The 26,040-nt window shown below is 54.2% G+C and overlaps 2 protein-coding genes across 2 annotated transcripts; both read left to right on the forward strand.

The window, feature by feature from the left end:
- Positions 1-2,222: 2,222 nt before the first annotated feature.
- NAPSA (napsin A aspartic peptidase) lies at positions 2,223-7,905 on the forward strand. Its single transcript, XM_003801535.3, has 9 exons — positions 2,223-2,509; positions 4,387-4,528; positions 4,611-4,734; positions 4,914-5,032; positions 5,365-5,564; positions 6,614-6,736; positions 6,826-6,970; positions 7,320-7,418; positions 7,634-7,905. The coding sequence occupies exons 1-9, from the start codon at positions 2,430-2,432 to the stop codon at positions 7,859-7,861; spliced, it is 1,260 nt and encodes a 419-aa protein (XP_003801583.1). The 5' UTR covers positions 2,223-2,429; the 3' UTR covers positions 7,862-7,905.
- A 4,019-nt stretch (positions 7,906-11,924) lies between these two features.
- KCNC3 (potassium voltage-gated channel subfamily C member 3) lies at positions 11,925-24,175 on the forward strand. Its single transcript, XM_003801459.2, has 5 exons — positions 11,925-12,987; positions 17,100-18,207; positions 19,400-19,591; positions 19,829-19,955; positions 23,882-24,175. The coding sequence occupies exons 1-4, from the start codon at positions 12,103-12,105 to the stop codon at positions 19,930-19,932; spliced, it is 2,289 nt and encodes a 762-aa protein (XP_003801507.1). The 5' UTR covers positions 11,925-12,102; the 3' UTR covers positions 19,933-19,955; positions 23,882-24,175.
- Positions 24,176-26,040: the final 1,865 nt, after the last annotated feature.

Below are 26,040 nucleotides of genomic sequence, written 5' to 3' on the forward strand. Positions count from 1 at the left end.
CAGCTCACAGCAACCTTCAACTCTTGGGCTTAAGTGATTCTCTTGCCTCAGCCTCCTAAGTAGCTGGGACTACAGGCGCCTGCCACAATGCCCGGCTATTTTTGTTGTTGTTGTTGTAGTTGTCATTGTTGCTTAACTGGCCTGGGCTGGGTTTGAACCTGCCAGCCTCGGTGTATATGGCTGGTGCTGTAACCACTATGCTACCAGTGCTGAGCTTTTTTTTTTTTTGAGACAGAGTCTCACTATGTTGCTCTGGGTAGGATGCCATAGCGTCATAGCTCACAGCAACCTCAAACTCTTTGGACTTAAGCGATTCTCTCACCTCAGCCTCTCGAGTAGCTGGGGCTACAGGCGCCCACCACAATACCCAGCTATTTTTTGGTTGTAATTATCATTCTTTTTTGGCAGGCCCAGACTGGATTCAAACCCACCACCTTCCACATATGTGGCTGGCACCCTAGCCCCTAAGCTATAGGTGCCAAGCCAATATGATGAAATTCTGTACATATGGGGTTTTATATGATTGCACCACAATGAGTCTTCATGGAGAAGATGCAATTTGATGGTGCAAAAGGGGCTGAGAAATTTGACTCAAAGGTATTGGATGAGGAGGATGAAGTTCTGATTAGAGCTCCGACTCCTTCCACCATGCCACCAACAGCACCAGCACCACCCCTACTCACTCAGCCCTGTCGGGCACTTAAACCTCTGCCTTCTCCCTCTATAAATCCCCTGCTGGACCCACCTCCATACAGGTAGTCAGGGTGCAAAAGACACACATCCACCCCAATGGAGGAAAGTTAAGGAAGATAAGACATTGGGAGGCTGAGGCAGGTGGATTGCTTGAGCTCAGGAGTTCAAGACCAGCCTGAGCAAGAGCAAGACCCCATCTCTAAAAATGGCCAGGTGTCATAGAGGGTGCCTATAGTCCCATCTACTGGGCAGGCTGAGACAAGAGGATTGCTTGAGCCCAGGAGTTTGAGATTGCTGTGAGCTATCACTCTATGGCACTCTACCAAAGGCAACAAATTGAGACTCTGTCTCAAAAAAAAAAAAAAAAAAAAGGAAGACAAGGCATGGTCTTCTTACTGGGACTTTCCAAGTAGTTTTCACTTCACCAGTTTCCTGGTGGAGAACTAAACACCAATGGACAAGCTGTGGGCATGAGGTGGGCACCTTCCCCATTTCTCTCTCACCTAAGACCTTTTTATTTATTTTTTGTTTGTTTGTTTGTTTATTTATTTATTTATTTATTTTAGAGACAGAGTCTCAAGCTGTTGCCCTGGGTATAGTGTTGTGGCATCACAGCTCACAGCAACCTCAAACTCTTGGGCTTAAGCAATTCTCTTACCTCAGTCTCCCAAGTAGCTGGGACTACAGGTGTCTGCCATAACGCCTGGCTATTTTTTGAGATGGGGTCTGGTGACCCCATGCCTGGCCTAGAAAAAGCTCATTAAAACTGTTTCCCAGACCAGAAGTTGGGGCTCAGGCCTGTAATCCTAGCTAGCCCTCTGGTAGGCCAAGATGGGTATATTGCTTGAGCTCAGGAGTTCGAGACCAGCCTGAGCAAGAGTGAGACTCCCACCACCCTAAAAAATAGCCAGGCATTGGGGCAGGTCCCTGTAGTCACAGCTACTTGGGAGGATGAGGCAAAAGAATTGTTTGAGCCCAGGAGTTTGAAGTTGCTGTGAACTATGATGCCATGGCATTCTACTGAGGGAGACAAAGTAAGACTCTGTCTCAAAAAAAAAAAAAAAATGTTTCCCAGGGTCTCCTGTGGAATTTTTTTTTTTTTTTTAAAGACAGAATCTTGCTCTGTGGCTCACACCCAGAGTGCAGTGGCATCATCATACTCACAACTTCAAACTCCCGGGCTCAAGTGATCTCCATGCCTCAGCCTCCTGAGTAGCTGGGATTACAGGTGCCCCACCACACCTGGCTAGTTTTTCTATTTTTAGTAGAGAGGTCTCACTCTTGCTCAAGCTGTCTGAAACTCCTGAGCTCAAGGGATCTTCTCACCCTTTCTCCCTTCCCCCAGATCCTGCTCAGACATCCGCTCGTACCTCCCACTTGCCCAAAGAAACATTTGTGGTTAATGAATTTTAGAAAAGGGATGTGAAAGTTAGAAGTAAAAGTGACAGAAGATTAAAAATGGGGGTTAGGGAGGTCCCAACTAAGGAGACCCTACTGCTACCACCACTAAAATTGGGAGCAAGGAGCAGCAGACTCACATGATTCTATCCCTGACAACCCTACAAAAAATACTTTGCACAAATTTTCAAAAACATCCTTGTCTCCTGTGTCACCTGCTGAGAGACTTCATGTCCTGGTCACCTCTGAAACCTGGAGGTGGGTCGTAAAGAGGGTGGAGTCTCAGGGAAAGAAAATGAGGCCCTAGGACGCTTGGGTCCACATCCGGGTGCCCAGAGATGTCGCCACCACAGCTGCTGCTGTCCCTGCTGCTGCTGATGCTGCTGGATGTGGAGCCCAGTGGAGCTACACTGATTCGGTATGGTGATGCCATCTGCCACCCCCAACATGGGATTTATTATCCACCTCTTGTCCTTTAAATCTGGGAGTCCCAAGCTGGGAACCCATGATCTCTGACTCTTTTTACTTGGGTTCCCAGATCTCTAAATTAGGCTGTCACTCGGTTGTAGACTCCACTCTAGCACGTCTGAAGCCCAGAGCCCTTTCAAGTCCAAGATCCTCCAATGCCCAGACCCTTACTTGTAGACCTTTTCTCCTCCTCTCAGGACATGGTTTTGGGAGGCCCCTGAAGATCTCTCTTTGAGCTCTTATCACATGGTACTGGGATCTCTAGACAAATGACACCCCCTCCCCCATTTTGGAGACCCAGATCTGTGACATTTAAACTAAGACTCCCCAGATTCACATCATTCAAACTGTTTAGGCCTCAAGAAGTGAAGTTTCAAGACAGGCATGGTGGCTCACTTCTGTAATCCTGGCACTCTGGGAGGCTGAGGCAGATGGATTGCTTGAGCTCAAGAGTTCGAGACCAGCCTGAGCAAGTGTTGAGACCCCATCTCTACTGAAAATAGAAAAACTAGCCAGGTGCGGTGGTGGGCACCTGTAATACCAGATACTTGGGATGCTCAGACAGGAGGAACACTTGAGCCTAAGAGTTTGAGGTTGCTGTAAGCTATGACGCCATGGCACTTTCTCTACCCAGGGCAACAAAATAAGACACCCCATTTTTTCTCCCCAAGTCTCTACCTTCCTCTCCTCCCTCACCTACTGGAACCTTTTCCTTCCCCAGTCTCTCCCTCTCCTCTTTCTCTCACCTACTGGAACTCTTGATGAGGGGGAGGGGTATAGTCTTCCAGGAAGTGTTTTCCCCACTTCACATTCTTATGCCTCTCAAAGACTGAGTCATGGGGGAGGGGGCAAAGGTGTGAGTGAGGGGAAGCACTCTAAGGAGTGACTAAAGGCAGGTACAAAAATATTACTGGACATGATGTTTATTAGCTTGTTTTTTGAATTTACTATATCATGGACATTTTCCAAGTCAATGCAAACAGCAGTGAGTCTCAGACCGTTGTCTCAAGGCCAATAGTATCATCATGACCTGAGACCTTGCTAGAAATTCAAATTCCTGGGCCCCATCCGAGACCTATTTATTTTTATTTATTTATTTATTTTTGCCCCCCCCCCAGGCCTACTTAATAAAAAACTGGGAGACCTGAATTTTAACTGGCCCTCTAGAAACGGTTTGTAACATAGAAAGAAAATGTGATGAAATTCTGTATGTAAGGGTTCTTTTCTTTTTAGAGACAGTCTCATTTTATCACCCTCGGTAGAGTGCCTGGGGTCACAGCTCACAGCAACCTCCAGCTCTTAGGCTTAGGCAATTCTCTTGCCTCGACCTCCCAAGTAGCAGGGAGTATAGGTGCCTGCACAATGCCCAGCTATTTTTTTGTTACAGTTTGGCCTGGGCCCGGTTTGAACCCGCCACCTTCGGTATATGTGGCCGGCGCCCTACTCAGTGGGCCACAGGTGCTGCCCTGTATGAGTTCTTATATGATTGCACCAGAATGAGTCTTCATGGAGAAGATGCAATTTGATGGTCCAAAAAGGGCTGAGAAACTTGAGCCAAAGGTATTAGATGAGGAGGACTAGAGGTTCTGATTAGAACTCTGAATCCTTCCACCATGCCACCACCAGCACCACCCCCACTCACTTAGCCAACAACTGCCCTGTTGGGCACCAAAACCCCATTAGGGTTTCTGGTAACAATGCTACTGTAGGGCCTTGGAGATGTTTTCTTGTCAGTAGGTCCCTATTTCGGTTTCCAGGCAGCACAGCTTCCTAAGTTTCAGGATCCTCTCTCTGCTTCCTAAGTTTCAGGATCCTCTTTCTCTGCAGAGTCTCTCTTCGCCGAGTCCACTCAGGACACAAGACCCTAAACTTACTGAGGAGATGGAGAGAACCAGCAGAGCTCTCCAGTTTAGAGGCCTCATCTCCTGGGAACAAGCTGGGCCTTGTGCCTCTCTCTGATTTCTTGGATGTAAGTCACAGCCCTGCACAGCCCCAGACCCTTGTGCCCTCCAGCCAAACTCTCAATTTACCCTGTATTTTTTTGCCATCAGGTCCAGTATTTTGGGGAAATTGGGCTGGGAACACCTCCACAAAACTTCTCTGTTGTCTTTGACACTGGCTCCTCCAATCTCTGGGTCCCATCAAGGAGATGCCACTTCTTCAGTGTACCCTGCTGTAAGCTTTCAGGGGAGAATAAGGCTCAGTAGGGGTGAAGAGAGAAGGTGGGGCTGGGCCTCAGCTTCCCCTAGGTTTTGGAGAAATCATTCTTTTCTGATGCCCTTATGTTAGGTCAATGGGGCAGAAGGCATTGGGGAGACTCCCCTCCCCCAGTGACATCTCTCCTTTTGACCCAGGGTTTCACCATCGCTTCAATCCAAATGCCTCTAGCTCCTTTCAGCCCAATGGGACCAAGTTTGCCATTGAATATGGAAGTGGACGGCTGAATGGAATCCTGAGCAAGGACAAGCTGACTGTGGGTGACCTTTTACTCCAGGAAGGCTTGAGTTTGGGAGAACCCCCAGGCCTAAGAGTATCTGGCTTAGGGAGGGGCTTGAGGAGGTGTGGCTTCCTGAGCAGATATTTGAAGCTTTTCAAGTGTGGAGGTGGGCTTTCCTGGGTGAAGGGGTGGAGCTTCTCAAAAGGGAAGCAGGGCTTCTTGGGAGGAAGGGCAGAGCTTCTGAAATAGGGAGGCTAAGTTTTCTAGGTAGTTGGGGCTTGTTTCCAGATAACCTGGGATTAATGCATTGGTTTGGAGGATCTTCTGTCTTTCCAGAAGTAACTGGCCCCATCTCAATCTACTCCTAGATTGGGGGACTCAAGGGTGCATCAGTGGTTTTCGGGGAAGCTCTGTGGGAGCCCAGCCTGACCTTCACTTTTGCCCCCTTTGACGGGATACTGGGCCTTGGTTTTCCCATTCTGGCCGTGGAAGGAGTTCGCCCTCCACTGGATGTATTGGTGGAGCAGGGGCTACTGGATAAGCCTGTCTTCTCCTTTTACCTCAACAGGTATTAGGGGAGGGGCTACCTATCTGTGAGTCTCACTCTTGATTCAGGAAGTCACTGACCCAATACAGGAAGTCTCACCCTCTTTTCAGAGAATTATCAACCTACATACTCTCCAGCAGCCATCCACCCAACACAGGACATTCCATCCTCCCTTCAGGAAGTCACTTACCCCACATAAGAGACACCTGAACCCTATTCAGAAGTTCCACTGTTTACACAGCAATTCGACACATAGTAAAGAAACTCATCAGCAGTTCAAAATGCTCCTTATTTCAAAATCAAGACAAGACATTCCATTCCCCACCCAACCAAACACTCAATTTAGGAACCCTCTCCTCACCATGAAGAAAGCTCAAATTCCATCTGAGACCACTTACCACAAGTCAGGAATTTCCTATTTTAATGCAGGAAGTCCCACCCACATTTTAGGAAATTCAGTCCCACTCACCATCAGAGAGTCTCTACCTTTCCTCTCTGAGGCCTATTACCACAGTCAGAAAATTCTATTAGTCAGAAAATCCTATCCCCACTCAGTTAACTTCACAGTGAACCCACTCAAGAAGTCTCACCTACTTCTTAGTAGAGAGATCCCACCCTCCAACACGTTCCAGGAAATTCCCAACCACTCTTCCCATCACTCTCAGTCAACTCAGGAAGTCTAACACCTCTGTAGATACCAGGACAAACAATTGAGAAAGTCTCACCACTTCTGAGGAAGCCACTCCACCTCTGCACAAGTCACAAGTTCAAGAGCCAATTCAAAACTCCACTGCTGTACTTGATGACTATGATATTCAGCTCAGGAAATTTCCCACCTAAAGTTCTTACTTCCATCGCCAAATCCAGAAGTCCCAGCCCTACATTTTAGGAAGTCTGCACCCCCACCCCCAAAGCCCGAACTTTCCCTTCACTTCTGGCCTTGCTTCCTAGCTCCCTACCCCACCTAGAGCCCCAGAAGTGACTCAGTAGACAGGAAGTCCCATTCCTGGCCACTCCTAGGGCTGGCAGCAGGGGAGGCCCCTGACACTAACAGCACTTTGCCTCTGCAGGGACCCTGATGTGGCTGATGGAGGAGAGTTGGTTCTGGGGGGCTCAGACCCAGCACACTACATCCCACCCCTCACCTTTGTGCCAGTCACAATCCCTGCATACTGGCAGATCCACATGGAGCGGTGAGGGACTTGGCCTTCTGGGCCTGGAGCTGGGGTTGGGGCCTGCATCCCTGGAACCCTGCCTCTAATGACAGCCCCTTTCCTCACAGTGTGAAGGTGGGCACAGGGCTGACTCTCTGTGCCCAGGGCTGTGCTGCCATTTTGGATACAGGCACATCTTTAATCACAGGACCCACTGAAGAGATCCGGGCCCTGCATGCAGCCATTGGGGGAATTCCTCTGCCACCTGGGGAGGTAAGGTCCCAGTCTTCAGTGCATGTGGACTGGGGAGGCTGATAGCAATTTGATGGTGAACACTGAGGAGGTATCCCAGGGCAGATGGGACTGGAATTCCCAGGGCAGATAGGCTGGAGAGTAATGAATAAGTGGAAGCAAGGACACTTCCTAAGCATCTATTCTGAGTGACTCAGTGGATGGTGGTGGAAGATGATACTACAGGTTTATGTAGATTGGATGAGAGAAGCCTAGGCAATAGAGATTAAGGTGCTCAGTATGGACATGACGCTATGGAACTGGGGAGCCAGGAAGGGGATTTGACCAAAACAGAACTCTTCCATCTTCACTTGTTACTCTTTTCCCTTAGCATCTCATCGAGTGCTCGGAAATCCCAAGGCTCCCCCCAGTCTCCTTCCTCCTTGGAGGAGTCTGGTTTAACCTCACGGGGAAGGACTACGTCGTCCAGGTAGGTGGCTGTCAAAATGACGCCAGAGTGACATAATATACCTGGATTTGACCGGATTTGAGAGGTTAGGGCTGGGAGTGAGTCATTACCAGGGCCGGATAGGGCTACACAAACATTTCTTGTCCGGGGTAATGGGCGGGGCTAAGTACTGGCTCCCAGGGAAATGGCTGTCCCGGTAGGCGTGACACGCAGTAGCCCTGTCTTCTCGCCCGCAGATTACGTGGGGTGGTGTCCATCTCTGCTTATCCGGCTTCCAGCCCTTGGACATGCCTCCGCCTGCAGGCCCCCTCTGGATTCTCGGTGACGTCTTTTTGGGAGCCTACGTAGCGGTCTTCGACCGCGGGGACACAAACACCGGTGCCAGGGTGGGCCTTGCTCGTGCACGTCCTCGAGCGTCTGGCGGGCGAGGGGGCGGGCCAGCGCAGGCGCAGTTGTCAGGTTGACGCCCCAGTTGAGCGCAGGCGCACAGGACAGTATTGTAGGTACAGTTACCCAGTAAAAATCCGCTATTTCCATAGAACGAATTTGCCTGGGTTGTTTCTTTTAAGTGTGTGATTTTTAGAGAGGGAAAATTGGTAACTAGGCCTCCGAAGTTGAGGACGAGAGGGAAGGGAAATGCATCATCCCTTTTTTCTAAGACTCACAGTGGTGAGTTTTTTTACTACGAATCCCATGAAGCCCCTCGCCTACACTGCCCCTCGTAAAAGGCGCCTGGTACCGCGGAGCATTACGGATTTTGTAGTCCATGCAGTGTTCATGTTCTGGCGGGGGCAGGCGCAGCCACAACATGCGTGGGAGGCGACAGGTCGCGGCGGCGGCGACAGGTGGTGGTAGGGGGTGGCTGAAATCGGTAAAGCGTTACCCAACCTTTGTTCTAAGCGGAGGGGATACCATTCCTGCGGATCTCATCAGCTGTTCCTTTTCTTTCCTCTTGGGATTACGGGACCCCTGGGTCCGCCATAAAGGAGGAGCTTGAAGCCCCCGGGCTGGGGGGAGCAGTCCTGCCCCTCCTCCGGCGGTGATGTCACTCCCCCCTCCGCAGCCTCTTGCTGCCCAGAGCTGCCAGGGATGGGTCGCCCCTCCCCCCATCTCCAGCCCGGAATACCCCTATCCCCGCCTCGCCTCGACTTGGGGTGAGTACGGGGGAGGGGGCAAAAGCTCAGGGTCCGGAGACGGTAAGATAGTCCAAATCTCAGTTTTGGAGGCGAGGGACTCCGGAGACAGAGACCCAAAGATTAGAACGGAGAAATTTCCCTCGATTCTGAGCTTTGGGGGCCAAGGTACTTGGAGGGTCTCGGTACCAAAGATAGTAGGCAGGGAGTCCCCACGTTTTCAGCTTTAGTGTCCGGAGTGTCCTTTTTCTGAATTTGGAGCTGATAGGAATGGGGGTGGAGGAACAAGGAAAGGGTCCTGGAAGTCAGGGACCTTCCCCAATACCAGGGCCTTGGGGAATGGGGAGGTGCTGGAAGGGGGCGCTGAGGATGACAGAGGTGGGAGTTGAAGCTTTCAGGAATTCTGTGCCTGGGAAAGGAGGGGTTGGGGAGGGGCAGGGAAGAGGAAAGGATCTGAAAATGTAGACAGATAATTGGCCTTTGTCCTGCTGTCCATCACCAACAATCGAGTTTGCTTCCCCGTCTATGAACATAGCTGAGCATCTATGGACATAGCTGAGCGTCCTGTAATCCGAGCCCCCATCATGCCTTCCGAAGCCCCTCTAATGGGTGGGTGGAGAATCCAGGCTCTGGTGAGGCCTGGTGAGGGCCAGGAGGTAGGAATGGCATCCAGATTTCCCATGCCTGATGGAGTCTGGACTATCCTGTTACTCCTTGCCCACTGCCTCTTCCTGCCTCCCGTCTTCTCTAATCCTGAATCTCATCCTATATTCTCCCCTGTTTCAGCTCCTTTCCTCCCCACCAACCCTCACCTTCTCCCACATCTTCTGACCTCTGCAAAAACTCGCTGATTTGGCAACTTGATCTCGTGCCCTGGCTGCTGTTAAAAGCAGAAGAGAAAAGTCAGGTTGGGGAGAGTTAAGGGGAGGATGGCTAACTTATGCCCTTACCCTAAGGCCTATCCTCTACTCCCAGTGCCTAGAGCTACCTGTCCTTGCTCCAGCCTCCACCTTTCCTAGGAGACTTACTCAACCTCAGCCTGGTCCCTCACCTCAAGCAAGATTCATTCATTGCTTCTGGCTGGAGACACATCAGGGATGTGCAGGAGGACAGGGATGTGCAGGAGGTGCCTAAGTCTTTTCTCTGCCCTTGTGGGTCCCACAAAGTCTTAATAGCTGGCCAAGGATCCTGGATTGAAGGCAGTGAGATAGCCCAATGAGAGAAACTAGCTTTCTGGTCTGCGGGACAGGCCCCACTCCTGCAACTCTCTGCAGTGACGCAGTACTGGCCAGGATGGGGATTAGAAGGGGTGATGGGAGGGCTTCTGAGAAAGGAAAACAGATCCAGAGAAAGATGACAGACAAAAAGAGCAGTGGACAGAGACCTAGAGAGAGACAGACAGACACGAAAGGGGGTGAGCCATGAGAGAAATAGAGAGAAGGAGAGAGAGGACAGATATCTAGATAGAGGAAGGACAGAGACTGAGGGGGTAAAGAGAGGGAGGAGGGGGAAAATATAGGTGGGAAAGGGAGAAGAGGAAGGGAGGTCATCAGAGAACAAAGGGAGTAGACAGAGATCCAGAGAGGGGGAAGGACAGAGCCTGGGGAGGGGAGTGGGAGAGAGAGACACAAAGAGGGGGCAAAGACTCAGGGAGAGGGGAACAGAGTCCCAGAGAGAGAGGCACACTCTAATAAAAAGGAACTGAAAAACCAGGAGAGAGAGACTGGGAGCAGCGGGTAGGACTGAGGCCTAGAGAGAGGAGGGGCAAAGACTCAGAAAGAGGGGGACAGATATTCAGAGACCCAGAGGGAGGGCAGAGACTCAAAGGTGAAACAGAGACGGTGGGACAAATAATCAGAGAAAAGAGAGAAGAAGGGACACCAAGAGACACAGAAACGGGAGCAGGCGTGGGGTGGGAGGCGATACGAACCAGCTGCCGCACCTGCAGAAGGAGGCGGCGGGCCAGGGACGCGGCAGCCAGATGATGCCCGCAGCCCCCTGACCCGCCCCCTTCACTCCCACAGGTACCGCCTCCTACCACCGCAGCCCCAGCCGCAGCTCCTGGCCCCGCCCCAAGCCCTGCACCTGCGCTCCGCCTCCGGAGTCTAGGACAGCCCAGGAGGTGTGGCCAGCTCGCTCCCAGGCCGTCTGCCTAGTTCTGGCCCCGCCACTAACTCGTGGTCCCTGTATCAGCACCAGCCTCTCAGCTACCTAACCCGCCCCATTTTCTAGTAGTCCCACCTGTTGCCTCAGTATAGTATAGTCTATACTATAGACTGTGATTCCAGGCACTTTGGCCTTTCCCCTCTCCCCACCTTTATGCCTCCCTTTGTGCTCCCTCCTCACCAGTCCTTACCCGTCCGTTGGTCCTCTAATCTGCAGCCCACCGTTGTCTAGGCTTCGTCCTCTTTCCTCCACCAGATGGAAGTTCTCGCTCCCTAAGGCCTCTCTGACCTTCAGTCAAGCTCCTCTCTCAGGTTCTCTTATCCCTAAGACTCTCCATTCCCGGTCCCTTCCGTTTGTCCAGCCCGGTAGATTTGTACTCTTTGCAAGTCTCACTTTTCCCCTAGCGTCTCCCTCTCCTGTTCCTCCACCCTTTCTTAGCGCTGCCCCGCTTCCACTTACCCTAGTTGCTTTCGAGCCCTTAAAGCCTCTCTCCTCCCTTAGTCTCGCCTTCTTACAGCCCATTCAAGACGTTTTCTACGATCTGTAGACCCCACCTACCTTCCTCAATCCCACTTCATCCATCCAGACACTCATTCTTCCAGCCTGGCCCATCTAACTAGACCAAGCTTGCAGCCTCCGCCCTGCCCCTTCTTTACCTCTCCCCCCGTTAGTCCTAACCAGACGCTCTGAGGTTTCCACGTCTCGCTCATCTCCACTCCGTTCTCACCGGGTCTCCGCCTCAGTTTCTCTCTCCCTGTCTCCCTTCTGCCCAGCTCAGTTCCATTCTGAGGAAAAGGGCTTCATCTTCACTTCCCGCCCTAGTTCAGTCCCTCCTCCTCACTCACCTCAGTCCAATCTGAAGTGTTTCTACCTTCTCCGACCCGTCCCTTCTTGAGGTCCGTTCCGCCCCTTCCAAGTAATTTTCCCTCTCACCCGGTCCTGCCAACAAGAGGTTTAGGTGCAGGGGGTTGTTCTCTTTCTTACGCTCCATTTCCAGTCTAATCTGGACATCCTTTCACATTGTGGTCCCACGCCTCCAGGCCCGTCGGGCTCCTTTAAATAGCTTGGACTTGTCCCCCCTCGCTCTGTCACTCTAGTCCCTTTTTTCAGTTGGGTCAAGTCTCTTTCTCATATCTAGCCCCGCCTTCCCTATTCTCCTGGTGCTGCGGAACACTACATTAGTTGCCTTTGCGATCCACTTTGCCGCCGGCTCCGCCTCTGGGTCTCTTCTAGTTGGGCCGCGTTAGAGTTCCAGCCCCTCTCACATCCCCCAGGCCAATCAGTTAGTTTTGTCCCCCCAGGACTACGCCCCTCATTCAAGCTCCTCCCCCCGCCCAATCACGTCAGTCTCTCCTCCTGAGTCCCGCCCCTCGAGGACACGCCCCTTTATCCCCGCCCCCCGGCCAATGCTGAGCTCAGTCTGTGTTTCGTCCTTCCGCGGGCGCCAGGGGGCCAGCAAGCAGCAGCCGGCGCCACCGCTGCAGCCGCCCGAGTCCCCGCCGCTGCTGCCCCCGCCACTGCCATCAGCGCCGCTGCAGCAGCAGCAGCCTGCGCAGCCCGGCTCCGCCGCGTCCCCGGCGGGCCCTCCGGCACCCCACGGGCCCGGGGGCCAGCGCGCCGAGCCATGCCCCGGGCTGCCGGCGGCGGCCATGGGGCGGCACGGCGGCGGCGGTGGCGACAGCGGCAAGATCGTGATCAACGTGGGCGGCGTGCGCCATGAGACGTACCGCTCGACGCTGCGTACTCTGCCGGGGACGCGGCTGGCAGGCCTCACGGAGCCGGAGGCGGCCGCGCGCTTCGACTACGACCCCGGCGCCGACGAATTCTTCTTCGACCGGCACCCGGGAGTCTTCGCCTACGTGCTCAACTACTACCGCACCGGGAAACTGCACTGCCCAGCCGACGTGTGCGGGCCTCTCTTTGAGGAGGAACTCGGTTTCTGGGGCATCGACGAGACCGACGTGGAGGCCTGCTGCTGGATGACCTACCGGCAGCACCGCGATGCTGAGGAGGCCCTGGATTCCTTCGAGGCACCGGATCCCGCAGGCGCCGCTAATGCCGCCAATGCCGCGGGAGCCCACGAGGGAGGCCTGGACGACGAGGCGGGTGCGGGCGGCGGCGGCCTGGACGGTGCGGGCGGCGAGCTCAAGCGCCTCTGCTTCCAGGACGCGGGCGGCGGCGCCGGGGGGCCGCCGGGGGGCGCGGGCGGCGCGGGCGGCACGTGGTGGCGCCGCTGGCAGCCCCGCGTGTGGGCGCTCTTCGAGGACCCCTACTCGTCGCGGGCCGCCAGGGTGAGCGCACTTTCGGAGTCCCCATCCATCCCCTCTCCCTCCTGCAGGCGCCCTCAGACTCTCAAGAGACCCCCAGTCAACTCTCAGAATCTCAGGGCCCATCCCAACCTCTCCTGGTCTCTCTAGCTTCCCAGTGTCTTTCCTCTTATCTTGAATCTTTGGTTTTCCTCTGAACACACCCCCCTCTCTGGGCCATCTCTAGGATCCTACAAAGACGTTATTTCCCATCGTTAGACTCTCCCAGATCCCTCCGAATGCCAACCCGCTTCTCTAGGCCACCTTAGACTCTTAGAAATTACCTCCCACCCCACCACATCTCCTGGGCTTCTCTGAACACCCCCATCCTTGCTTTCCCCAGACCCCTCAGAGACCTTCCAAGAAGACCTCCCCAATCCTCAGGCTCCTCAGCCCCTCCAAACCTCTTCTCATTACACTTGGCCCCCCTCCAGTCCTCATTTTCTTGGATAGTCTTCAGTCCCTCAGAGGACATCCCTTCCCAACCCTCAGTGACTTAGGTCCTGTGAACATTGTCTTCCCACCCCACCCCCCTCTGAAACTCTCTCAGTCTTTCCAATGCCTCTTGGCTCCCTCTCCCAAAAAACCCCTTGCTCCAAGTTTGAATCTCCTAGTTGTTTTTTTACCCCACACCCTCCCCCTGTCTCTTCTGTTCTCAAAAGTCTTAGAACACTCTCATATCCCACCCTCAGAACCTCCTGGACTCCTCTGAAGCTCCAAACCGTTTGCTCTAGCCAGGACACGTCCCTCTCCCCTTCACTGCAACACTGAGTCTTGGGGCATCTCCCCCCACAACCTCCCAGCCCCTTCGGTATTCATGTCCCTTCTTGCATCCTCCACATCACCGTCCATCCTAAGGACTTTCCCCATAAAGCTCCACACTTCCCCCCAGCCTTTCACAACCCTGTCTCCAGGACATTTGGAGCCCCCATGGTATGCCTTTCCTCTGCAGAGCACCCGTTGCCCCCCAGAATTGCTCTTCCTCATCCACAGACTATTGCAGCTTTTTCCTCCATCATTTAAACTGTACAGCCCCTCTCAGTCTCCCAGCTCCCTTTCCCCAAAGGTCCCATCTCCTTTGCTATTCTGTTAAGTGAGTTTCCTTCCACTCCATAACTTTTTCCAACCTCAAACCTTGGGTCCCTCCCCTTTTCAAGTCATCAGCCCCAAGACTTTCATTTCAAAATAACTTTCACTTCTTTCTACCCTGCCTTGGGATCTTTTCATCTGTCCTCCTGCTCTCCCTACCCTGCCATCTCCCTTTCTCAAGCCCTCCGGGTCCAAAGCCCAGGACTGGCCTCCTCAGCCTCTCCATCAAAGTGACCTAAAGAACCCACATCCCATCCTTGTCTTTCCTCCAGCTTTGTATCCCTCAAAATTCCAGATATCCCCCCAAACTCTCTTTGTCTCTCACAGGAAACTTTTCTCTAGCATCTGCAACTTATAGGCTAAATGGCTACCCTCCGCCCCTTGTTCTTCCCTGAACCTTTTCCTCCTACTTCCTCCCTGTCTCACAGATACAGAAAGGAGAAAGTGGGAGAAAAGAGGGGGGCAATTTAAAATGGGGGAACTTGGAAGAAGGGCCGAAGAGGAGCGATCCTAAGGCCCCTTCCTAGGCTCCTGGGACCCAAACACCCAGAGGAGCAGGTCTCGGCCCCCTCCCCCCACCGTGCCGCGTCCTGAGCTGGGAAGGACACTGAGCCGCAGTGCCGCATTTGCGCCAGGGGGAGGGTGCAAGGGGGAGGGGGAGGGCCCCCCCAGCCACTGCATAAAGTTTGGTCCCCGAAAGCGCTGAGTTGGCGAGATTTGATGTTGAGTCGGGGGAGGTGGGGAATAGGAGGTGCAGAAGGGACATGGCCCTAGATGCCCCCTCCGAGCCGCCTCAGGCTTCTGAGCAGTTCTTTTCCTCATTTGCCTGGGATGCCCTTCCCTTCTGTGACCCCACTGAAGGGTGCTGAGGTGAGGGGGAGGATGAAAGTAGAGTCTTCCTGTGATGGTCAGGCTAGGGGTCCTGGACATCTATGGGAGTCATTCATTTACTCCACAAATGTTTTTGAGTGTCCACAGTGTGCCAAGTACTTTCCAGCCTCCAAGTGAGATTGCTTGAGAGAGTTTCGAGTTGAGGCCAATCCGAAGTGACAGTCTGATCCTACCTCCCCCATCCTTGTGATCGTTCCTTTTCTTCCTACAGAGAGAGACTCTTTGCCCTCCTATCCTTTCTGCTTTTGAGCCACTCTGGGGCAAGGAGTTAAACCAGCCTGATGCAGTCCACCTCTGCAGCTGTTCACTGCGGCGGGTGCCCACTTTCTCTTTGTCTTGGAAGGGAAGGAGTTAATCAAATTCCTGGCCTGCTGCCTCCCGCCGGGAAGCAGCGACCCTGCGGCTGCGCGCTGCCTACTTGGCTCCCGCTGGGAAGGAGTTAAGACTGGTCCCTGCTGGTGCGGCTGCGCACTGCGGCGGCGGAGCTGTCCGTGGTGCTGCCCGCCGTGCGCCCCGCCCCCTGGCCCAGCCGGCCCGCCCCCACTGCGGTGCCGCAGCCTGCGCAAGGTGCCGGGCTCCGAGGGGGCGGGGAAGCGCCGGGCATGCGCTCTGCAGAGGCCTGGGGCCTCTTAAACCACTGCAGAGAAATGAAGAATGGGGGTGCAGGGAGGGCCAGTGCTGACCCCAGCCCACCCTAAGGTCCAAGGCACTCTCTGTGGCCCTACTAGGCACCCCTCCACCCTGTTCCACACTTCAGTTTAAAGTTAAGGCTTCCCAAGTCCAGACCCTTCCCTTCCACCCCTGTGGAGGAAGTCAGGTGCAAAGGGGCAGTGCTGGCCCTTAGCCCACTCCAAGGCCTAGGGTCTTCTCTGAAGCCCAACACTGCTTTTGTTCTGCACTGCCCATCTGACTAAAGCCCCGTCTTTACTCTAACAGCTATCTTCCTTCCCTCTCCAGGGTTCTCCTTTCCCCACCCTCTACAGATCTGATCAAGCCCACTGTCACCTCCAGGGGCCTGACCCATTGCTCTCTTTCTCAAGATCTTGATTCACTCCCCTTCAAGGCTCTAACCCACACTACTGTGTGGCAGGACACTGGTCCTCCCTGTCCCTTAAAATGACCCAGGACCTCCCCCAGTTCTCTGCACCTCTGAAAAGTGATGTGCCTCACTTCTCTTTGGACTTGGTACTGCCCTCTCCCACAGTGTTCAGGCACTTGACTCTCCCTTACTCTCCAGAGCCTTAAACCCTGACCCTCTGTCCTTCTCTAGTCTCTTCCCTTTTTGCAGCCCTAATGCTTCAACCCCTTCTCTCTTCAGGGCTCTATGCCCCCTCCCCCCCATCTTCCTCTATGGTTCCACCCCTGCCCTGTCCTCTCTGGGGGAGGCCTCAACCTTGCCCTCCACTGACTGATGCTCTCATACCCTAATAACAGCTCAGACCTTCTTCCTGTGTTCTAGGCTCTGGGCCAAGCACTGTTTTTGGAGCCAAGCCCTTTGTACACTCATCTAGTCAATCCTCATAACAATCCCGTAAAAATCTGAGGTTCAGAAAGCTTGATCTCCTTGCCCAAGTTTGGCAGGTTAAAAATCAGATGCAAACCAAGACTCTGACCCTTAACCACCTCTTGATTCTGCCTCCCTGTCCTCTTCCCTTTCCCCTTCCCTCAACTCTAAGCTGAGCTGAGCCCAAAGCCTCTGTGACACTGAGAGTGTATAACCTAAGGCCCCTTGGCTTCCGTCCCACAGCAGAACCCTTGGACACTGTCAGGAACCCTAATGTAGGACATGTGGAACAGGCAGGTGGGGGGAAATGGTTTGGGAGACAGCGAGGGGCCAGAAATGCTGTTGCCAAGGATGAAGCTACCCATCTGCTGTGTATGCTGGGGCCAGCTCCTCTCCCATTGTTTCTGTTCATTTCTCTCCTCTGTTGTTAGCTTTAGAGAGGAGAATGGAATCCTAGAAGGGATGGAGCCACAGGGTTGGGAAGCCTGGATTCCACCTGGAGTTTAAGCCAAAGAGGCCAGGGAGGGGGGACACAGGAATGGTTTTCTGGAGATTCTGGTTGAACCGATGCCTAGGTCACCTCGCCCCCTCTCTCTCTTGCCCCACCCGACAGTATGTGGCCTTCGCCTCCCTCTTCTTCATCCTCATCTCCATCACCACCTTCTGCCTGGAGACCCACGAGGGCTTCATCCACATCAGCAACAAGACAGTGACGCAGGCCTCTCCAATCCCTGGGGCTCCGCCAGAGAATATCACCAATGTGGAGGTGGAGACAGAGCCTTTCCTGACCTACGTGGAGGGTGTGTGTGTGGTCTGGTTCACCTTCGAGTTCCTCATGCGCATCACCTTCTGCCCAGACAAGGTGGAGTTTCTCAAGAGCAGCCTCAACATCATTGACTGTGTTGCCATTCTGCCCTTTTATCTGGAGGTGGGCCTGTCGGGCCTCAGCTCCAAGGCCGCCAAAGATGTGCTAGGCTTCCTGCGTGTTGTGCGTTTTGTCCGCATCCTGCGCATCTTCAAGCTGACCCGCCACTTCGTGGGATTGCGTGTGCTGGGCCACACGCTCCGTGCCAGTACCAACGAGTTCCTGCTGCTCATCATCTTCCTGGCCCTGGGGGTGCTTATCTTTGCCACCATGATCTACTATGCTGAGCGCATTGGCGCTGACCCTGATGACATCCTGGGCTCCAACCACACCTACTTCAAGAACATCCCCATTGGCTTCTGGTGGGCCGTGGTCACCATGACGACCCTGGGCTATGGAGACATGTACCCCAAGACATGGTCAGGGATGCTGGTCGGGGCATTGTGTGCTCTGGCAGGGGTGCTCACCATCGCCATGCCTGTGCCTGTCATTGTCAACAACTTTGGCATGTACTATTCACTGGCCATGGCCAAGCAGAAGCTGCCCAAGAAGAAGAACAAACATATCCCCCGGCCCCCACAGCCTGGCTCACCCAACTACTGCAAGCCCGACCCACCCCCCCCACCGCCACCCCACCCTCACCATGGCAGTGGCGGCATCAGTCCACCACCGCCTATCACTCCACCCTCCATGGGGGTGACTGTGGCTGGGGCCTACCCCCCAGGGCCCCACACACACCCTGGGCTGCTCAGGGGGGGAGCAGGGGGGCTGGGAATCATGGGGCTGCCTCCCCTGCCAGCCCCTGGTGAGCCTTGCCCCTTGGCTCAGGAGGAGGTGATTGAGATCAACCGGGCAGGTGAGGCTGGGCGTGAGGGGTGGGGTGGGAGGTGCAGACCTACGTGGGAGGACAGGGAGGAAGCTCTGAGGTTCTGAGATTGGGTGGTCAGCAGCAGAGAATGGAGAGAGAGAATAGAAACAGCTTGAGCTCAGGCCAGGGAGGAAGCACAAATAGTCACAGTGAGATAGAGATTCTGTGTAAAAGACAGTTTCTAGGAGATGCTGCAATCTAGGTGTTCAGAGGGGCCAGAGAGGCAGAGAGCAGATGAGAGTTCATATTTTAATGACAGCAAGACCAAGAAGGGAAGATGGACTTCAAAACTAAGATTCAGAGGCTAAGATGACAGGGGGCAACTTGGAAATCAGAGCCTCATGGGCTTTGCTCAAGGCAGCCTGAGAGGGGCTGGGAGAGATGCATGGGAATGTTGCTAAGAGGAAGAGATGTGGGGAGAAGGAAGTTGATTGCCTCTGTGTGTGTGTGTGTCTGTGTCCCTCTCCCTTGGGAGTCTGCCTCAGAGGCAGAGATTTGGGTGTCCGGGAGGAGGGAGAGGCTGGTGGGCCCCACCTCCCTGCCTTAAGTAGGTCAAGAAAGGGAGCTGGGCCACCCGGCCCCCATCTTGCTCCCTCAGCTGCTGACCCAGTTTCACACCAATTAAAAATAGCTCGAGTCAGAGCCTAGGGGACCCCTACCTCCCCCCCAATCTATCACCTTCCCAGCCCTTCCCCACAGTGCCCTTCCTAGCACCCAGCACTTGTCCCTAAACAACCACTTCCTAGCTTTCCACATCCTCCCCAACCTGCCTCCTATTGGCCCCAACCAATCCACCACAGATCAGTTCGGCCACCTACCCGCACCCAGCTTCCAGCTCTCTGCCCCAGTCTTTCCTCTAGACCCCCAACACCCACCAGGCCCGGCCAGCCACTGCTTCCTAGCACTTCACACTGTCCCTCAACCAACCACTGCAGCACACCACCCCCCGCCCACCTTTCCCCACACAATACCCTCTCCCTATGATCACCCCTCTGCACACCCCAGCCATGCCCTGTCTATACCCCATTCTCAACTGTGCCCTTCCCAACACCTTGGGCTTGAATCTCCACTTTGGTGTCCAACATCTCTTCCATCACCCACTCAGACCTTCACAACCCACTACGAGTTCCCCATACCTCACTCTCTCCTTTGTGTCTGTCTTGACACCTTTGGGATGCAGATCCCCGCCCCAATGGAGATCCAGCAGCAGCTGCACTTGCCCACGAGGACTGCCCAGCCATTGACCAGCCCGCCATGTCTCCAGAGGACAAGAGCCCCATCACACCTGGAAGCAGGGGCCGCTACAGCCGGGACCGGGCCTGCTTCCTCCTCACTGACTATGCCCCTTCCCCTGATGGCTCCATCCGAAAAGGTGAGAGCCGTCCACTGGCCCCTGGGACTCTCCCTCTCTCCCCAGCCCAGGGGAGCGAGGAGAGGGTGATGGGGCGGAGGTGTTGGACTTCCCTTCTCTCCTCCCTTGCCCCAAATTGCCTTCCTCCCAAATATATCCCACCTTCCCCAGGTTTCCTTACCACTGACCCTTCACCTGTCTTTATTCCATCTCCATTTCCCCCTTCCCCCACCCTTTGGCCTCTTCCCCCACCCCCAGCCACTGGTGCTCCCCCACTGCCCCCCATAGACTGGCGTAAGCCAGGCCCCCCAAGCTTCTTGCCCGACCTCAACGCCAACGCTGCAGCCTGGATATCCCCCTAGTGGATGAACCCCCTCCCCCCAGGGTAAGTAGCTCCCAGCCTCTGATCCCCCCGTCCCCCCACCCCCCGCCTCCTGACTAACCCCTCTGAGAACATGCAGCCTCCACTGACCAAGACTCCTGCTCCCTCACTGAACAGTTCATCCACTTAACCCCAGCACCTGACACTGACACCCCCACCACCACCCCACCCAGGACATGCCCTGCCCCCACTAACCCCCAGCACTAATCCCAGCCCTGCCTCCCACACCTGGCCCTGACCTCCCACCCTGCTGTCACAACTGAGCCCCATTCTCTGCCATCAACATCTCCCTCTCTGCACCTGTCTTTGGATTTTTTTATTCAATCAGGGTCCACACCTGGGTGCAGGATGGGGTGAGAAAGGCTTATCTGCCTGTCCACTCTCCTGCACGCAGCCAGCACTCAGCACCCACATGTCCTGGTGCTGGGCATGGGGAGCTCAGCCATGAATAAAATCCAGGAGCTTCCAGTCTGGATGGGGAGGTAGACAGAGACCTAAAAAGTCACTGTGTGGGCTCGGCGCCTATAGCTCAACCGGCTAAGGCGCCAGCCACGTACACCTAAGGTGGCGGGTTCAAATCCCCAGCCCAGACCCGCCAAACAACAATGACGGCTGCAACCAAAAAATGGCCAGGCGTTGTGGCGGGTGCCTGTGGTCCCAGCTACTTGGGAGGCGGAGGCAGGAGACTCGCTTGAGCCCAGGAGTTGGAGGTTGCTGTGAGCTGTAATGCCATGGCACTCTACCCAGGGGGACAGCTTGAGGCTCCGTCTCAAAAAAAAAAAAAAAAAAGTCACTGTGTGAGATGATATATGCTAAAAAGCATAGTCAGAGGAACCACAAAACTCCTTGTGGTGGGAGAGGGGCCCTCTTGGAGAGAGCAGGAGGACATGTGATCCCGTTAGATAGTAACTAGAAGGAATCACACAGGAAATCCTTGGAACCCGTGTCCTAGAGAGAGAGGGATTAGGAGGTGGAGATGTAGCAGAGAAACAGGGGCCAGGCTGGGGGTGGGACCTTGTCCAGGGGCAGCTCTGGGGCTGCATTGGGATAGCACCGAAAGAGAAGCCAGGGCTACAGAGATGAAGAAAAAGGGATGGAGGAGGCCAGAGATTGGTGGGGACAGACTGGGGACTGATGACAGGAAGAACTGTTTAGTAGATGAATCCTCCAGCAAACATGTGAACCACTTACCACAGGCTAAGTATTTTATTTAGCACATGTTTTAGTCCTTTTAATAACCCTGGCCAGTCCCTAGCCCCTTTCATTCATGTCATTCAGCAACTAAGTTCTAGGCACTGGAGATTTGGGAGTGAACAAAGCAAGAATCTGCTGTCACTGTTTACAATCTCCCATCCAAGTACTAGCCAGGACCAACCTTGCATAGCATCTGAGATCGGCAGTTTAGGGCTGTGTGGCCACAGACAGCAGTGTATAGTCTAAAGTGGAAGTTGTCAAACTAACTATACAGAGCACCAGGCACAAATCTCGCTGCCATCTGCTTTGGCAAATAAAGCTTTATTTATTTATTTATTTAGAGACAGAGTCTCACTATGTTGCCCTTAGTAGACTGCTGTGGTATCATGGCTCACAGCAACTTTAAACTCTTGGGTTTAAGTGATTCTCTTGCCTCAGCCTCCTAAGTAGCTGGGACTACAGGTACCTGCCACAATGCCTGGCTATTTTTTGTTGCAGTTGTCATTGTTGTTTAGCTGGCCCTGGCCAGGTTCAAACCCACCAGCCTCAGTATATGTGCTGGCACCATAACCACTGTGCTACAGGCGATGAGCCTAAATAAATCTTTATTGAAACATAGCCAATGTTAGGCTACAACAGCAGAGTGAATGTATAACCTCCTTTGCCAAAAAGACTTACTAGCTGGCTCTTACAGGAAGTTTGCTAACCTTTGATTGGAGGGAACAGAAAATAAATGATTGAGAAAAAGAGGAAAGAACAAGATAATTACTCTAGTCATTTAAGTTAAGGTGGTCTGAAAGATTTCTTTGAGGAGGTAACATGAAATCTGAAGGATGAAAAAGGCCAGCCAGGCAGAAGGAACATTAAGTGCCATAGGCCCTGAGGTGTTGGAGTGGAATGAGTTTGGTTTGTTAAATGAACAGCAAGGAGGGCAGTGTGGCTGGAGTCAAGTGGCCAAGGGGAGAGGGGTGCAGGAGTCTGAGGAAAAAGACCATGATGGGTTTTTTTTGGCCATGATAAGGAGACTAGATTTTATTTATTTATTTTTAAGTTTTTGAGACACAGTCTGAGTCACTCTTGAGTAGTGTGGTGTGGTGTCACAGCTCACAGCAACCTCAAACCCCTGGGTTGAAGTGATCTCTTTCTTCAGTCTCCTGAGTAGCTGAGACTACAGGCACCTGCCACATGCCAAGCTAATTTTTCTATTTTTAGTGGGGTCTCACTCTTCCTCAGGCTGGTCTCAAGTGATCTTCCTGCCTTGGCCTCCCAGAGTGCTGGGATTACAGGAGCCACTGGCCCTCCCAGGCCTAGGGCCTAGATTTTATCTTTTTTTTTTTTTTTTTTTTGAGACAGAGTCTCACTATGTCGCCCTTGGTAGAGTGCTGTGGCATCACATTTAACAGCAACCTCAAACTCTTGGGTTTAAGCGATTCTCCGCCTCAGCTTCCTGAGTAGCTGGGGCTACAGGTGCCCACCACACCGCCCGGCTACTTTTTGGTTGCAGTTGTCATTGTTTAGCATGTCCGGGTTGGGCTTGAACCTGCCACTTTCGGTGTATGTGGCCAGTGCCCCACTCCCTGAACTCTGGGCACCTAGATTTTATTTTAGATGTGATGGGGGCCACTTGAAGGTATTTGATGCATCACTAATTCATTCAGCAAACCTGCTAACTCTTCCTTAGAAATAGACACATGCTAAAAAATCTCTGCCCACAGGCTAAGGAGATGTCATGGGAAACTTGGGGTGCTCCAGGATGATCTTGGCTAAACCCTCATATTTCACAAGTTCAGGGAGGGCCATGACTAATCACCCCAGGCCACAGAGCAGATGGGGCAAGAACCAGGCTTGGAGGCTCCTAGTCCAGAGGGGACCATTTGGCTCCTCTTGTTCAGTCCCTTCACTTCTCCTTTTTGCAGCCCCTCCTTTATCATCCATTTTCATCTCATACCCACCCCCTCCCTGCTCCCATCTAACCCGTCCTCTGGCTTGCACCCAGTTCTTCACCACCCTTTGTTCCTTATCCCCAGGTCTGGAGGGCCCCCATGGAATTATGGGGAGGGGGTGGGGGAAGATCTGGGAATTTGGGTGAGGGAAGATTGGGGATGGGGGTGGCAGGGTGGGAGAGGTCCCTGCTTCTCATGCCTAAGATGCCAAAATCCATTCATTGAACTCAAATCATGGCTGGAGCTGATGGGGCTGACAGAATCTGCCCTGGATGCCGGGTTTTTCCCCTCCCCCAAGACATTCTTCCTCGATATCCTTCTGCCCACACCACCAGGCTCTCCCTCCCCCAAGACCCTCTTTCCTTTATTGCCCCCCACTTCTCCCAAGACTTTCTTCTACCAAGACCTTTCCTCCCCAACTGTATCCCCAAGGTCCTCCTCCCAAGACCCTCCCTCTCCCAGCCTGCCTCCTACCCCTGCTCCTCTCTCCTACACCGTCCCTTTCCGGCCACTTAAACCTAACCTGTCTGTTACCATTTCCTCCCCAGCCTGTGCGCTCCTCCCATCCTTCGTTCTCTCTCCCCTTCCCCAGCCTCTCCCCTAGCCACCCCGGAAGCTCCTTCCATATTTGATGTTTCGGCTGCCCCATTTCACTGCTCCCCTCCCCCGGAAAACACCAAAGAGGAGGAAGAGATCCCGGCGTTTCTCCGTCCCCCCAACAGTGAGGCTGTGTTGGGGGGTTCCCCCCATCCGCCTCCCATGCGCCGTGACTCTGTGTATTTCTGTCTCCAGCTCTTGTCACCGCCTGAGACCTCGCGAGACCCTCGGTCCCCCCCTGCCCCTTCCCCCCAGGTTAGCAATTGGGAATGGGTGGGAGGGGGTGTCCCCAAGATACTGGAATTCAAACCCCCTCTCCCCGCCCCAGCCCTCACTCCTGCAGTCAAGACACCGGTGTCCAGACATCCCCCTTACCATTGCCTAAAAAAGCCCCAGAGCTCCCCCGAGAGGCTGGCACGCGCAGACAGCTCCCGGATCCCAGATCCCATCAGCTAGGGAGGCTCTGTTGGAAACTTCCCCTCAGGCATCAGAAACTCAGCGACTTCCCGGACCCTTTCAAGATCCCCCCTCCACCTCACTCAGAACCCTCTGGATGACCGCCCGTCTCCCCCGCTCTTGGAGTTCTCTGACTCCCCTAGAGCACTGCCTGCTTTTGCTCCATTCAGCTCCCTCACAGATGCTCCCCTGCCATCTCTCTTCCCCCTACAGCTAGGTTAGCACCCCAGACCTCCGGGCCCCACCCGGTTCCCTCTGAGCCTCCTCCAGCGGCTGCTCTCCTACATGCATTCCACCTAGCCCTCCCCTATGCCCTGCCGCCCACCATCCCGCCTTGCTGCCCCCACCTTTTCGCCTCAGATGAGGGGACCAACCGGGGAGGTGAAGGAACTGGGCGGGCCGCGGTGGGGGAGGGGCGGGGAGGCTCGGTGGGCGCCACCCCGCCTCCTAATCCTGAGTCTCTCCCCCCTCCCCAATGTTTCTACCTTTCTCGTTGATGCTGACTGACTCTCCGATTTGTTCGCTTTCTCTCTCCATCTCCTTGGTCCGCCTCTGTCCATCTCTGTCTCTTGCCATCCATCTTTTTGTGTCTCCGTGTCTGTCTCTTGTCTTTATCTCCCTGTCTCTTATCTTCTCTCTCTGGGTATCTCTTACCCTCTCCTTCCATCTCTTTCTCTCTGTCTTTTCTCCCTGTCTTGGGGGTGGGTCTCTGTCGACCCGTCCCCTATTTCCCGGTGTTTCTGCCTCATTCCCCCCCCCCCCAGGTTACGAGAAATCCCGCAGTCTGAGCAGCATCGCGGGCCTGAGCGGGGTGTCCCTGCGCCTCGCGCCCCTTGCTACCCCCCCTGGCTCTCCCCGGGCCGCCCGCCGCGCGCCTCCAACCCTGCCCTCCATCCTCTAGCGCTCCCTTCCCCCCTGTGGGGGGTCTCGGGGGTGACCGGGAAGAAGGTCAAAGGAGTTGGGGGTGGGAGGGTGGGGGAACGGGTTTTTAAAAAAAAAAAAATCAAAAAGTCATTAATATGCAACCGAGATGACGACGCCAGCAGACACCCCCGGGCCCCTAGACCCCCACTTGGGCCCCCAGGATGGAGGAGGAGGGGCCAAAGCCGTCCCCCCTAAATCTCCCCTCCTCCCCATAAAAAAAGCCTTCTCAGGTCTCCATGAGCCATAGGACACCCCCCTCCCATCAACTCGTGTAAATAAGTCCAAATTATGCCAATTACATCTTGGGAGCACCTTCCCCAACCTCTGCATGTCTCCTACCCTGGACTCCCTATTCCAACTCCACCTCAGCAATAAGCCGCCAGGGGCTGCATGCTCGAGTTTGAGGAAAGGGGCACTCTGGGAGGGGGATGGCCTTTAAGCCACTGGAGGGTCTTCTGGCCTCCTCTGCTTCGCCCCAAGAAGACAGCCAACCCACTGTGGGGAGGAAAAACAAAATACTTGAAATAATGTAGGGGAAGGAGGAACAGTTGTCCAAGCAGAGCTGAGATCAGAAGGTGGGATGAGGCGTCAGGGTGGGCTGCAGACCTGCTCCCTCAGCCTGTAGGGGGATCCCTCTGGTGAATTTCACCCCCTTATCCTCCCCCTCCCCCAGGGATCTGCTGCCTCTATTCTTGCTGCATGGACTCAGACCTTCCACCTCAGATTTCCTGGGATGATTTGGCCCTAGCACACAAAATCTGCCTACCCCCCTCCATTCCCAGGACATGAGACCTGCACCTGGAATTCCTGAGACTGACCCTGGCACCCCACACACCCCCAAATCCCCACACACTTCTGGGATTTAACTTCTGTTCACAGATGCTACCCGCCCCCTTCCAAATACCTCCACCAAATTCCCTGGACTGCATCCCAGCACTTCTCAGACCTCCAAGACCTCACCCAGCTTTTCAACT

Source organism: Otolemur garnettii, unplaced genomic scaffold (genome assembly GCF_000181295.1).
Source record: "Otolemur garnettii isolate 467f Iridium unplaced genomic scaffold, OtoGar3 scaffold00211, whole genome shotgun sequence".
NCBI classification, from domain to species: domain Eukaryota; kingdom Metazoa; phylum Chordata; class Mammalia; order Primates; family Galagidae; genus Otolemur; species Otolemur garnettii.

Excerpts from the sequence above, each read along its gene's own strand:
- NAPSA (XM_003801535.3), top strand. The coding sequence starts at position 2,430 with ATGTCGCCACCACAGCTGCTGCTGTCCCTGCTGCTGCTGATGCTGCTG. Across the intron at positions 2,510-4,386 it reads AGTGGAGCTACACTGATTCG|AGTCTCTCTTCGCCGAGTCC; the intron begins GTATGGTGATGC and ends CTTTCTCTGCAG. Across the intron at positions 5,033-5,364 it reads TGAGCAAGGACAAGCTGACT|ATTGGGGGACTCAAGGGTGC; the intron begins GTGGGTGACCTT and ends ATCTACTCCTAG.
- KCNC3 (XM_003801459.2), top strand. The coding sequence starts at position 12,103 with ATGCTGAGCTCAGTCTGTGTTTCGTCCTTCCGCGGGCGCCAGGGGGCC. Across the intron at positions 18,208-19,399 it reads GATTGAGATCAACCGGGCAG|ATCCCCGCCCCAATGGAGAT; the intron begins GTGAGGCTGGGC and ends TTTGGGATGCAG. Across the intron at positions 19,592-19,828 it reads TGATGGCTCCATCCGAAAAG|CCACTGGTGCTCCCCCACTG; the intron begins GTGAGAGCCGTC and ends CCCCACCCCCAG.